General features: G+C 38.1%; 1 protein-coding gene across 1 annotated transcript in view; it reads left to right on the plus strand.

The window, feature by feature from the left end:
• The first annotated feature begins 4,519 nt into the window (after positions 1-4,519).
• TBC1D8B (TBC1 domain family member 8B) overlaps positions 4,520-14,784 on the plus strand; it is a 55,858-nt gene continuing 45,593 nt past the window's right edge. Inside the window, exon 1 of the mRNA XM_032330774.1 lies at positions 4,520-4,848. Within this exon, the coding sequence (XP_032186665.1) occupies positions 4,719-4,848 (130 nt within the window). The 5' untranslated portion in view covers positions 4,520-4,718. The remainder of the gene's footprint in view (positions 4,849-14,784) is intronic.

Here is a 14,784-nt window from a genome sequence, read left to right on the forward strand (position 1 = left end):
ATATTCTTATTTCTTGTTCTGTGGGGGGTTCTTTTTGGGGTGGAATTTATAATTTTTATAAATTATATATATATATATGAAATTTATAATATTTAACCTTTCAACATCTGTATTGAAGTATAATTAACATACAAAAAAATTGCCCATTATAAATGTAGAGTTCCACAGTGCTTATCAAATGTATAGAGTAGTGCAACTGTCCCTGCAATCCAGTTTTAAAACTTTGTATCACTACAAAAAGTTCCCTCATACCCTCATATTTTCAGTTAATTTCTGCTCCCATTCCAAGCCTCAGGCAACCATCAGTCTGCTTTCTATCTGTAGATTTGCTTATTCTGGACATTTCACATAAATGGAACCATACAGTAGGTGTGTACTCTTTTGTGACTGGTTTCTTCCATTAAGAATAATATTTCCGGGGCACCTGGGTGGCTCAGTGGGTTAAGCCTCTGCCTTCGGCTCAGGTCATGATCTCAGGGTCCTGGGATCGAGCCCCACATCAGGCTCTCTGCTCAACAGGGAGCCTGCTTCCTTCTCTCTCTCTGCCTGTCTCTTAAAAAAAAAAAAAAAAAGAAGAATATTTCCAAGGCATATTCATGTTTAAAGCATGCATCAGCACCTCATTCCTTTTCATTGATGAATGATACTCCATTGTATGGATATTCCACATTTGGTTATCTGTCAGTTAATGAACACTTGGATTGTTCCCACTTTTTGTCCATTACGGATAATGCTGCTATGAATATGTGCAAGTCTTTGTGTAGATGTATGTTTTTTATTCTCTTCAGCATATACAAAGGAGAGGAATTCCATGTCACTTGTGAATTTCTTTTGATAACATAGTTTGAGCAACAGACTATTATTACTCACATAATTATCAAAATATAAACTGATTAACAGTGGCAGGAGAAACATGTAGAGGGAGTCTCCAACTTGAGTGATTTTCAGAGAGTTCATTTATAGGTTTAGCAAAAGTTCTGTATTATCTTACAAACAATCATAATGGTTCCCAGCATTTAGAGACACGGTTGGGATGCAGGAACATTCCTTTTCCCTCACCCCCATCTAGTTTTTGTTCATTTATTAAGTATTTTAATTAAGCTGTGTAACATCTGGAAAAATTTTATCACCCTAGGCTGTAACAAATATTAAGGTTTTTACTCATTGCCTCTTCTGCTTGCAGTGAGTTTTTTAAAATTTTTTTAAATTTTTTATTTTTTATAAACATATATTTTTATCCCCAGGGGTACAGGTCTGTGAATCGCCAGGTTTACACACTTCACAGCACTCACCAAAGCACATTTTTAAACATTAAAATATATAAAAAATTTATATTTACATACTATGTAAGAAGTTTATTATGGTGGACTCTTTGACCTCCATAGATCTATGTTCATTGTCCTCTACATTAGAGCTAATTTGGTGAAAAGATTGATAAATACCCCCCACTAGTTCTTTTTTTCTTCAAAAACCTATCATGAATGTGAGACACTTGTGGACATACTTCAATTTTGATGGTTAGAGTGGTATATATATAAATAGGATTTAACATGGATAGCAGCAATTTCTCCTTCAACCAATATCCTAGTTCTCAACCACTGCCTTAGAAAAATGTAATGGCCATGTCTGGATATAAACTTTTTTTAAAAAGATTTTATTTATTTATTTGACAGAGATCACAAGTAGGTAGAGAGGCAGGCAGAGAGAGGGGGAGGCAGGCTCCCTGCTGAACAGAGAGCCCAAGGCGAGACTCGATCCCAGGACCCTAAGATCATGACCTGAGCTGAAGGCAGAGGCTTAACCCACTGAGCCACCCAGGCGCCCCTGATACAAACTTTTTAAAAAAGCAATTCAGTCATCTAAAATTCTTTAACAGGGCTTATTTTTTAAAAGGTGCCTATGTAGGTCTTAATGGAAACGTGATTAATTGCCCCGAAGTTGTTGTAGAGTTTGATTTTCAAATATCTAATTTGCTTCAATCAATAAACCTAAAACTTTAATGTGCCTACAAATTACCTAGGGATCTTGTTAAAATGCACTTTCTGATTCAGCAGGTCTGGGATGGGGTCTGAGATTTTGAGTTTCTAGCAAGCCTCCTGGGTGACACAGATATTGCTGGTCCGGGGTCCAGATTTTGAGCAGCAAGCCTTTAAATGGTTCTCCCCCAGCAGTGCTCCACCTGTTTTGAATCTTACTGTTTCTAAACCTGCTACAGGCAGGCTGTAAAACATCAACTAAGATGGTGAAATTCATTTCAAATAAGAATCCAGTAGAGTCTTTGAGAGCTTCAGCTTTTCCATGGCACAGGGTTTGGAATTGCTATTTAGGGTTTTCCAGTACCTATTTCCTATTTAGGGTTTTATCCAGTACCTATTTCCTATTTAGGGTTTTTCACATAGGTGTTTCAGGCTATGATGTAGAAGGTTGAGTCAGCTGAAATATTGACCGCTAGATAAATGAGGTTTTATCTCTGCACTGTACATTATTTCCATAAATAGGTGGCTTTGATAAATCAGAAAACAAGAATGGAAGCAGACAGATAAGGTGAGATGCTGTTAGAGTATACCCGGAAAGTGATGTGAGGCGAATCTGAAGTGGTGATAGGATGGGATGGACTTTTGAAAAAGAAGTAGAACAGGGAGAGTAGGTGAGTGGGGGGGAGGGGGTAATGATGGTGGTGAGACTCAGAAATTCAAGAATATTCCAAGATTCTTAGCTTGATCATCTTGGTAAGCAGTGGTGTTCTGAACTATGAGAACCTAGAACGATAAATAACTTCAGGCAGGGGAAACATTGGAGAATTAAATTCAGCTTTGGACATGTATTTGAGATATCTACATAGCATATGCACAGGTAGTATAGTGTCATGTTTTGTAGTCAGACAAATCTAGATTCAAACCCCAACTCTGTTGCTTATTTAGCTATGTGATCTTAGCAAGTTATTTAACTCCTCTGAGACTCCTGTTCATCTCTAAAGTAAGGATGTAAAAATGTGCGAGTTTATTAATAAGGATTAAATCAATATTATACAGAGGAACCATCCAGTTTCGGACAGCCCTTGTCACAGTTGTAACCATTAAGTATACTGGGGGAAATGTGGTTTGATGAGGAAGAAAATTAAAAGGAGAAGGAAAGGTAAAAGGGACGCCTTACACCTCTCTGGTACATTTACCAATCTTACCAGGAACATAAGAAATTATCTTCCTTAGTATATATCCAAAGTGGGATAGCTTTCCTCAAAGATACATTGCAGTTTGGGCTCTGGGAAGATTGCCTCTTCCCATCTTTTCCAGAAAGCTGCCTTGGGACTTTTTACCACCTTTTAGCAGTAGAGAATCCCAAATTGATCCTTTTCTTACCCCCAAGAAAAAAATCCCTCTTGTAGCACACGCCTGCCTCCCTTTAGCTGGCCCACATCTTGGCAGGTTTAAGCCAGAGACACTCCTCCAAGGCACAGTTCTTTGGCTCCATCTCGGCATCCCTTTTTTTTTTTTTTTTTTTTTTAACGAAATGGCCTTGAGGCTTTATTCTCAAAATAGCACACCAAGAACCCCCTTTTTAAAATATACATTGCCCCCCAACTCTGTCTTCTTACAAAACCGTTTTTGAGTTCAGTGCACTGTTTAATTCTGGTGGTCTCACTTAATAAAAACATCCCTCAAATATTTCCTCACTGCGATGCCATGCAAATCACTGACCTCATTCACCTTAGTGCTTAAGCAGATGCCAAGGTACAAAAAGGTGAAGGCCACCCTGAAAGGGATTTTTTTTCCTTAAAGAGTTTAATAAAAGGGAAAAATGTTTATAAATTGTTTAGATCCTGAAAAGTAGAGTCAGAGAAGACGTATTCTGTGGCTGATTACAATAGTTAAATAAACAGGGGTGGCAATGGGGAGAGGGAGGCGCCCATGGCGTTAAGAAAATCCTGCGGATTCTGGAGATTTTATGGTCCTCCTCTATGCCCAGAAAGAACTTAATCTAAGATTTTGAATTAGACAAGGAGTTGTATCAGACGCTACTCACTGCGTGACCTTGGGTAAGTCACCTCACCCGTCTGTGCTCTTGTTTATTTATGTACGAAGTGGGAAATAATATCCACTTAGCAAGAATTCTGTGATAATTACGTGAGATAATGTATATGAAATCGCTTTAGTGCAAAGTAAGAACTCATTAAATGTCAGCGCTGCAACTGCTGCTTCCCGGAATGGGCCGTTAATGACTCCAAAATTCCAGAAACTTCGTTTTCTACAGTTTACCACCCTCGGTTGTAAACGCATGGGAAGAAACAACACATTCATACCTGGGGCTCACTTATTTGAACAAAAACCTCTTTAAACGATAGGCAAAATACACTTAAGCGGTGGCGGGACGCTCTTAGAAAGCACCCCCAAGCCCGTTCTCATCGCTGTGGATTGTGGGAAATGTAGTCCCCAGCTCTCATTGTTTGAGCACAGAAAAGCGAGTAGAAAACTACAACTCCCAGGAGGCAAAGAAGCGGGACTATTTCCCAGTCGGGCGGTAGAGCTGTAGGAGGGAATTGGCAATCTCTCTGCCTACGTGGGAGAGAAGGGAGGGTTGGGGGAAGTGGAAAACCTGAACCCAAGCCGCTGCTGCCTGAGGAAGATTTGGTGGGAGGAGAAGTAGAGGGAAATACACGGGCAGAGGGTAAGGTGAGGAGGGCATCTGGGTCGCTGCTGCCGGGCGGCACAAAGTTCGCGATGTGGTTGAAGCCTGAGGAAGTGCTCCTGAAAAATGCGCTGAAGCTGTGGCTGATGGAAAGATCCAACGACTACTTCGTGCTGCAGCGGCGTCGGGGCTACGGTGAGGAAGGAGGAGGGGGTCTCACAGGTAAGCTGCGGCCACCCCCACCCACCCCGGGGCCGTGCTCGCTGGTACTTAAAAGGCGGTGAGGGAAAACTGTTACTCGTCGCCACCCGCCGCCCGATTTTATACCCCGGGCGGAGGGGCTGGGGTTCTCCTCCCGCCACCACCTTTCCGCCGCTCTCCCTGAGTCCTGACAGTGCCTCACCGGGCGAGCCACTGCTCTTTGGGTGGGAGGAGGAGAGGTTGGAGGGGTCCTTTTTGAGGCGGAAGAACAATCAGAGGCGGAGAAGAGGGTTTTAAGCAAAGTACCTGCCCGGTCTCTTCCCACGGGGGAGGGGGCTAATGACGAGTGTTAGTCCTCGACAGGTAGCATTGAGGCTGGTGACAGGGGCCAGTTCGCAGTTGTGGACTTAACTTTTTATACAGAATTCCCTATCAATAATCACCGTCCTGGGGAGTGCGGGTGTGTGTGGTGTGCGTGTGTGTGTGGGCGGGGAGGATGGTGAGGAGAAAGGGAGGAGCCCCAGTCACATCCTGAGGGATGGGCTGCAAATGAGAGATTAAGAAGGGGGGTGGTGAGCGGGTCGGAGTGGCGAGGGGCGAGGGATAGGTCTCAGAATTGCTGACCTCTCCAAATTTAGCATCTTTTACTTTGTCACCCCGTTTTCAGTCCTTGGGATCTTATTTCAGAGTAACCTCCGTAATTCGTTTCCCTCTCGGGGGTTTGGAGCTGCCCTTTCTTTCAAAGCCACGACCGTAAGCAAACCGGTGAAATAAATGGAAGTTTAACTCTGGCCGCCTAAAATCCACCCTGCCTTCAGTGATTTGATTTGCAAATCCAGAACTGTCCCTTGGTCAAGTGTTGAAAGCCTCAGAGAATTTTATTTTGAGACCTTCCGTCTGGGGCGGAGGTATTCAAACTTTTGGACATGGGCGAACGCAGAGCTCTTTTTGGTGACAATTTGCAGTTTGGTATTGTGGCCTTGAAGTGGTGGGCCAGACTTCGTTTAGGCAGCGTGATGTTGCGGGAAGAGGGAAGAATACAAAAATCTGCATTTTAGTCTGTCCTCATGTCTTGTTGAATGGCGTTCGACAAATTCTTTAATTTATTCAACCATAAACGCCTGCTGTGTGCCACATGGAATGCTACTGTACAAAGACAATTAGGATTCACTTCCCCGCCTTTGAATTCATTGCTCATTATCTGGATAAGGGGGGAGAGGGTCGGGTTAGAGGCAAGTAACCAGTAAACCAGGCAAATTATAATTATAACCAGTAACTAGTAAACAGGCAAATTATAATTAGAACCAAATAACTGAAAGGTTGTGTAAAGATTTATGGAGGAGATGGCATAGCTTTTCCTCTTCTGTGAAATGATGTCTACCTCACCAGAACTGAAAGGATGAAATGAAAGGTAATAGGTGCCAAATCAATATATGTTGTTAAGATATTGATAAATGTGTGCTGTTCTTTCCTTTTCAAGGTGAGGTGGAGAGAATTCTGGGGTTCTACAGGATTTTTTTTTTTTTTTGCAAGATCTCTTCAACTCATCCAGCTTCTAAAAAGACCCCCTTGAAAATATGGCAACAAAAATTGCCTTGTTAAACTTCAGGCTTTGTCATTTTCTGATTTTTTTTTAATTACAAGTGTTATTTTGCAGAGGATCCTTTCCATTTAATAGATGGATATATTTTCCAGATTAACAGTTGAAAATCAATCTTGATAAATACCAAGTGACGCAATTTACCCTCTTCAGTCCATGGAGAACAGATCAGAGTATATTTAAAATAGATCTTAATAGCCCTGTGTTACAGCACAATATTTTGGTTCCCCATTTTATTTGACCAGAATTTTTATGGTGCTCTTGTTCACATTACCAGAGAAGTATATTTCACTTCATACAATTGTGTTCCTGAAAAATAATAGGTAAATCAGATTCATGAGAATCAGATCAGTGTAATGTAGTATGAAATAGTTTTTCACTTGTTGCAAATTTCCTTTAAATAATCATTCCTTGTTTTCTGTTTTTAGTTTTTCATTTGACATATTTTCTTAAAACATGGGCCAGTTGCACCAGTTTCTCTATTCCACCCACTCCCATGTACTCTTCAAATGCATATCTGTAGGATAAGAGATTTGTCTGCAGAAATAAACCAAGATTTCTATCACACGTGTATGTTGAGAATAGCCATAACCCCTAATGTGGTCAGTGTGTCTGTCTGCTTGATTGTTTTACCTGTGGTATTTTCAAAATGCTTGAAATTTCCACATAAGTGCTGCCACTATATTCCATGTAAAGTAAGCAAAATGGGTCAGAAAGGAGCAGAGGTGTTTTTAAGGTTTGTTTGGTTCTTTTTGTTCCAGAGGAAAAGTGTATGCTGATTTTCATAACTGCTCAATTACTGTATTCTTACTTAAAATTGTGAAGCCAAGAGCTTTGCTATGCTTTACTGCAAATCCACATTTGGATTAGCTCTCACAGGAGTTTGACTGGGTGCCAGCATAAGCTTGCCTTTGTCTGTTTTGTTTGCTGAAATTCAAAGTTATGTCCTACCCCTTTAAATGATTCCTTTATACGTTCTGTTTAATAGAGATAATAACCATCTAGAAATGTTAATAGTTATACTTTCTTTAAGATTTTATTTCATTGTTATGTGATAATTGGCAATAATCACCAGCAGTGTAATGACTTGAGCTATGACTTGGTGAAGTTAGTTGACTCTTTTTTTTCTAATAATGGAATTGGAGCAGCAGAGAATTCTAGGGTGTTATAACAGGAGACTGATATGTAAGTTAGAACTCCAAGGTCCTTTTCTAAATTTCTGAAACATCTCTAATGAATATCTGGTGGATTACTTATTTGGCTAATCTATCTTACTTAATTGTCCTGGTTCACAACAGGGTAGGATATCTTGTGGAAATTTTTGTTATACATAAAGCTTATTTTATAGATAAAGTAATTTTCTTACATCTAGAGAAGTAATTCACCCATCTGGATTTTTGCAGGTATCTTACATTATCCTTTGATCCTCCTGGCTGATAAGGGTAATGACTTTGCTGTGGCATCTAAATTTAGCACCTGGCTTTATGTAATTGAAAATAATGTATGCATATTTGGATTGTTAAGCAGAAATCAACAATTTGCTCTGCTTGGTAGATTGGAACTACTACATGAGTGGAATTATGGGGCTGCATTCTAATGTATGGGAATTAGGAAGACCTGACAATCAGGAAGCTTTAATTTAGATTATTTGTTGAGACTATTCTTGAATATTCCATATCTGAAAAGTGTAAGCAGGTTCTTGTGTGTTAGATTGATAATCTCCCTCAGTAGATCTTGTTTGGGGATTGTAGAACAAAACTAAAAAGTAAAATTTATTAAAATTGAGAAGTTTTAGTTTTAGACATTCTGTTTTCTTTTTTTTTTTTTTAAAGATTTTATTTATTTATTTGACAGACAGAGATCACAAGTAGGCCGAGAGGCAGGCAGAGGGGGGGGGGTGGAAGCAGGCTTCCTGCGGAGCAGGGAGCCCGATGCGGGGCTTGATCCCAGGACCCTGAGATCATGATCCGAGCTGAAGGCAGCAGCCCAAACCACTGAGCCACCCAGGCGCCCCAACATTCTGTTTTCTTATCTCCTCTTTCATCTTGGCACCATTACTTTGGAATTAAATCAGATGTAAAAACTAGAACAAAGTAACATTTTAAATGAGCTTTCCATTTCAAAATGTTTTATGATATTTATATAAGCTTAACAAATCACCATACAAATGATTCATCATAATTATACACACACATAATAATAAGGTAGCCTTTTAAAGAATTTCTTAATGACCATCTGTCAAAAATATAAGGCTTTCTCTCTTTTTCCCCACTCCCAGCTCAAGGAGCCCATCTCTGAAAATGTTCTCACTTTTTCTTAGCAAACTATGCCTGCATTCCATGTTCACAAAGGAGCTATCTGATAAAATTTTTGGCTTCCCAGGTGCTTTATTATTGGGACGAGAGTACGCAAATGGTGGCCATGATATCACATTTTAGATAAGGAAATATCAACCCCCCCACACACACTGTAAATTAATAAATATTATTTTGACTTATTGAAGAGAAAATCCCATAGTGCAAACCTCAGGAGGACAAATGACACCGTGTGCTTCCTTCCTTTACTCCCTCCCTAGAACATTTTGATGCACATGAAATCAAGTAAAAAATTACAGTTGACCCTTCAACAATGTGGAGGTTAGACATGACAGGCCTCCCCACCCCCACCCTGCCATGTGCAGTCACAAATCCACGTATAAATTTTGACTCCTAAAATTTAACTACTCATACCCTACCATTGATGGGAAGTCTTACCAATAACATAAATAGTAAATTTACCTATATTTTGCATATTGTATATTGTATTCTTCCAATAAAGTAAACTAGAGAAAAGAGAGTGTTATTAAATCATAAGAAAGAATAAATACATTTGTATCATTGCACTGTATGTATGGGTAAAAATACGTATAAGTGGGCCTGCACAGTTCAAACCCATGTTATTCAAGGGTCAAGTGTACTTTATTATTTTCTTTTCATGTGTACTTTAAAGATGGCTAAAATTAACAACATAGGAAGGAACAGATGTTGTCGAGGATGTGGAGAAAGGGGAACACTTTTATGCTATTGGTGGGAATGCAAACTGGTGCAGCCACTCTGGAAAACAGTATGGAGGTTCCTCAAAAAGTTAAAAATAGAGCTACCCTACAATCCAGCAATTGCACTACTAGGTATTTACCCCCAAAATACAAAAATACTGATTCAGAGGGGCACATGCACGCTGATGTTGATAGCAGCATTATCAACAATAGCCAAATTATAGAAAGAGCCCAAATGTCCACCATCAACTGATGAGTAGACGAAGAACTTGTGGTGTGTATGTGTAAAATGGAATATTACTCAGCTATAAAAAGAATGAAATTTTGCCATTGCAGTGATGTGGATGGAACTAGAGAGTATTATGCTAAGAAAAATAAAGTCAGCCCAAGTAAGACAAATACTGTATGATTTCACTCATATGTGGAATTTAAGAAACAAAACAGATGAACATAGGGGGAAAAAAAGAGAGAGGCAAACCAAGAAACAGACTCTTAATTATAGAGAACAAACTAAGGGTTGCTGGAGGGGAGGTGGGCAGGGGGGTGGGTTAAATGGCTGATGGCTATTAATGAGGGCACTTGTTGTGATAAGCACTAGATGTTATATGTAAGTGATGAATCACTGAATTCTACACCTGAAACTAATATCGCACTGTATCTTAACTAGCTGAAATTTAAATAAAAACTTGAAACTACAAAAATAAAAAGTAATAAAGATCTCTTTTTAAAAAAATATTTAATTCGAGGGTATGTGCTATGGTGAGTGCTGTGAAGTGTGTAAACCTGGCGATTCACAGACCTGTACCCCTGGGGATAAAAATATATGTTTATTAAAAATTTTTTAAAAATTAAATTAAATTAAAAAAATAATAATAAAAATATTTAATTCCAGTATAATTAACATACAGTGTGATATTAGTTTTAGGTGTACAATAGAGTGATTCAACAATTTTATACATTATTCAGTGCTCATCACAGTAAGTGTACTCTTAATTCCCCTTATCTGTTTCACACATCTCCCACCCACCTCCCCTCTGGCATTCACCAGTTCTGTGTATTTGAGTCTTGTTTTTTGTTCACCTCTATTAATTTATTCATTTGTTTTGTTTCTTAAATTCCACATTTGAGTGAAATTTATATAGTATTTGTCTTTATCTGACTTCACTTAACATCATACCCTCTAGATCCATCTGTGTGGTTTTGAGTGAGAACTTCATTGGTGGTCTTACCATGTGAAAGATGATCATTGTTACCACTTTTTCTTGGTAGTAGTGGAAGGATTATTGATTGCATAACTATAAGCCTCAGGAGTTTTTTTAGTTACCTGTTGATAACACCGCTTGTTCTCTCTTCCTTTCCCCTCCCTTGCTTGTTGCTGAGGTCTTTCTATAAGCATACAAGAAAACACTACTTACCTTCATTTAGGATCTTCAATCTTCAATCCTCAAAAGTTAAATTAAAATAATAAAGATGATGTGCATTATGTAAAGAGGGGCTTTTTTGGCTAAGATATTGGAAATTTATAATGTAAGTAGGAAACTGGTATTTGCTAGCAAGTGGCTTTCATTCTAATGAAAAAAAAAAGACTAAAAATTATGACATTGACCAACTTTCATTTTTCCAAACCCCCTGCAAAGCTGACCTTTCTCATTTAAAGAGATCTTTAAAAGTAACTTTTTACTTGATTTCACATGGATCAAAATGTTCCAGGGAGGGAACAGAGCATGGTGTACTTTGCCCTCCCAGGGGTTACCCTATGGGATTCTTTTTGTAATAAGTCAGCTACAAGCCAACATCCATGAATACATCAATACACCACTGAGTTCATTGACTGCACTTGCCTCATTAACCCTACTACCTTTGTTTTCCCTTATTCTTTAATATTTTTATGTCTCTGTTGACCTGTAATTGTTTTATAAAGGCTTTGTTTCCTCATCTGTAAAATGGGAACAAAACTTGTCTTCCCTACCTTACAGCACTGTTCTGAGAGTCAAATGAGTTTTAAAACTTGTGAGCAACTATATAAACATCTGATATTCATTTATCCACTAATGGAGTGCCATTTTCTGTAGGGCCAAAGGAGCATCTATATTTATATTATTTTCCCTGTATTTACTTTTCCCATGTTGTATACAGAAATTGATTTGGAGTACTAACATTGAATATGTTCAATCTGCAACGATTCCACTATGAAAGTAAAACACTGATAGTTATTCAATAATTTTGGTATAAAAGTGATTATTCATTTATTATTTATAACCAGAATGATATACATGTGGTAGAATAAAATATCACAGCAACATTTCATTTTGATCTATGATTGCCCAAAACGTGGAAGTTCTCCAACAGTACTTCTACAGATAAAAGCACCACTTGTCTTACTGAGTGATATTGAAGAATACATATAACTTGAGTCACATTAGTTATAGTTTTCAAAACATACTTGAATAGAAATGATACAGCTGGTGAAAACCCATGCTTCTCGTGGACAGTTGCAGTTGTGGAAGGACTATGGATGTAAAGTAAGCTGCCCCAAACTAATAATAAATAAATAAAATAAATAAATAAATAATAAATAAATAAAATAAAAACCAATAATAAAATAAATGGCAGTATAATGTTTACCCTGTTGGAGTACAACTATGACATGTATTTTATATTACATTTACCTTAGAAAATCTGCCCAGTTTTCCACCTTTTGCTGCTGCTATATAAGCACAAAAGGTAAGAATAAATTCCATAGGTGGTTGTAGAGGATACATTCATTTAACAGATACTTACCAAGTGCTTTCTAAAAACAAGCACTGTTTTAGGTGCTGGAGATAATAGCAAGTGAGCAAAACAAAATCCTTATTCTCATGGGGCTAACATCTAGTTGAGGGAGGCAAATAAACAATACATGGCTGGTGGTAATAAGCCATATGAAGAAATATAAAATAAGCTATAGTGATAGGGGAGGAGGTTGGTATTTTAGATAAATTTGGTCTAGGAAGGCCTCTTCAAGATGACCTAATAGCAGAGACTAGAGGGACTAGAGCATATGAAGCCAAGTGGATACTTGGAGGTAGAGTGAATATATATAATTCTTTCTAGGAATTTTGCTGTGAAGAGAAACAGAAAAATGGAGTAGTAGCTAGTTACTGTCCTGAGTATTGGGTATACAAATATAGTGAATAAAACAGAAATTCTCCCTTCACAGAATTCATAATTTAGTGGGACAGATAATAACCAAGTAAACCAGCAAATACGTAATTACTGGGGTAGTCAGTAATGATATCTGCCTGATTTGGGTGACTTAAAGTTGAGGGTTATTTGAAACCCCCAACACAATTTTCCAAGGCCAGTTCTGGTGTGAAGTATGCTTATCAGATGTCCTGTTAAATAATACAAGGATTCCTAAAAGCAGTGATTAATAACAATAGGTGATATTCTGGTGGCAGTATTCCAACCTGACATCTGAAAAGCATTTTGTCAAAAAGCAGTTTCTGTTTGTTTTTGAATTAAATCAGCCAAATATGGAAACTAATAAAATCTGGGATGTGGTATGATAGAGAGAAATGAGGAGAACACTCTAAGCAGGACAAATTATATGATAGTGTAAAAGCAAAAAAAAGAAAGAAAATGGCAGTCATTGGGAACACAGCAAATATTCCAGATTGATTTATTTGTGGATGGAAATATAAGACTCAAGAAATAATGCCCTGAGCAACTAGAAAAGGTTGTTAAAAGGAATGCCCTCATCTATAGAATAGGAAAACCTGAGATAGAGAATTAAAGGTACTTGAGAATTAAACCTTTGTTGTTTTTTTGTCCCCACCGTTCTTTCAACTCCAGTCTAGATGGTCTTGTTTTTTTTTCTCCCTTGCTCCAGTATAAAGAAGTGAAGTTTTAAAACGATCACATTTGTTGATTTTTTTTAAATCATTGTATTAATTGTCCTCTCGTTTTATACTAACCAAGATTAGGGTCAGCTTTAGATCCTCTAAGTAATGTTTTTAAAGTGCTGTATCATTTGTATATCTAGTTTTCAAGTAAATGTCTTTAAAAGAATGCAGGGAGAGGGAAAACAAGACAAAGAAGAGTTATTTTTATTAACTGTTTTCCAAAGCTCTTAGTGTAAAGTTGGCAGCTTTGAAAATGCCAACTGTGGCTATTGGATTATTCTAAAATAAGCATTCACAGTCCTGTTTTAAGGGCTTAGTTCTGGTAGCAAAAGCAGTAGAACGAACTATACCCATAACCTCCACTGAGAACACTAATTTCTCTTCTTGGAATGTATTTTCTACTAAGTGTGTTGGCAGTTTACTAATTAGTTTGTTCATTAACATTTAATGAAGTTGAGATTATAAAAAATTCAGTAAAGGTATAGTTGTTTGACTTTGAAAACATGGCAATTTATGACAAGATATAGAATCCACTATAAAGTTCTAGCAGTCATTTCTATGGCCAAGATTTATAATCACACGTTTTATGTAGAATTGAAATAAAATCTTGGTTGTAATTTAGAAGTTCATTTAAATGACTCTTCTGCAACTAGAGCAGTGTTGCCTTACACAGTGCCCTCAATCTAGTTTGCAAGCAGAAAGAGACACTTGTCAAACTGAAGTGTCTGAAATTAGTACATACATAATGAGAACCATCTTCAAGCTGTGGCTGTTTTAACAGCCTCTCCAACACTCATCTCTTGGGATCCTACCTGTTTGTCATTATCATTGACATAATACAAAAAAGAAATGTTTGGGGCACCTGGGTGGCTCATTTGGTCCAGTGGCTGGCTCTTGATTTGAGCTCAGGTCATGATCTTGGGGTCCTGGGATTTAGCCTCCGTGTCCCCCAAAACGCTCAGTGGAGAGTCTGCTTCAGGATTCTCTCTCTGTCCGCCCCTCCCCCCACTTTCTATCTCTTTCTCTTTCTCTCTCTCCCCCAAAATAAACAAAGAAATCTTTTAAAAAATTTTATGCACAACTAATGACTCGTTGAACACTACCCCAAAAACTAAGGATAGACTATATGTTGGCTAACTGAACATAATAAAAAAAAAAACCAATCTAAACAATTAAAAAAATTTTATCAAGTTTGCAAATGTCTAAAACTTAAAAGGGACAGGACGCCTGGGGGGCTCAGTCATTAAGCATCTGCCTTTAGCTCAGGTCGTGATCCCCTGGTCCTGGGATCGAGTCCTGCTTCTGGTTCCCTGCTCTGCAGGAAACCTGCTTCTCACTCTCCCACTCCTCCTGCTTGTGTTCTGTCTTTTGCTGTGTCTCTTTCTGTCAAATAAATAAATAAGATCTTTAAAAAAAATTGAAAATGACAATTAACACCA

Source organism: Mustela erminea, chromosome X, assembly GCF_009829155.1.
Source record: "Mustela erminea isolate mMusErm1 chromosome X, mMusErm1.Pri, whole genome shotgun sequence".
Classification (NCBI taxonomy): Eukaryota; Metazoa; Chordata; class Mammalia; order Carnivora; family Mustelidae; genus Mustela; species Mustela erminea.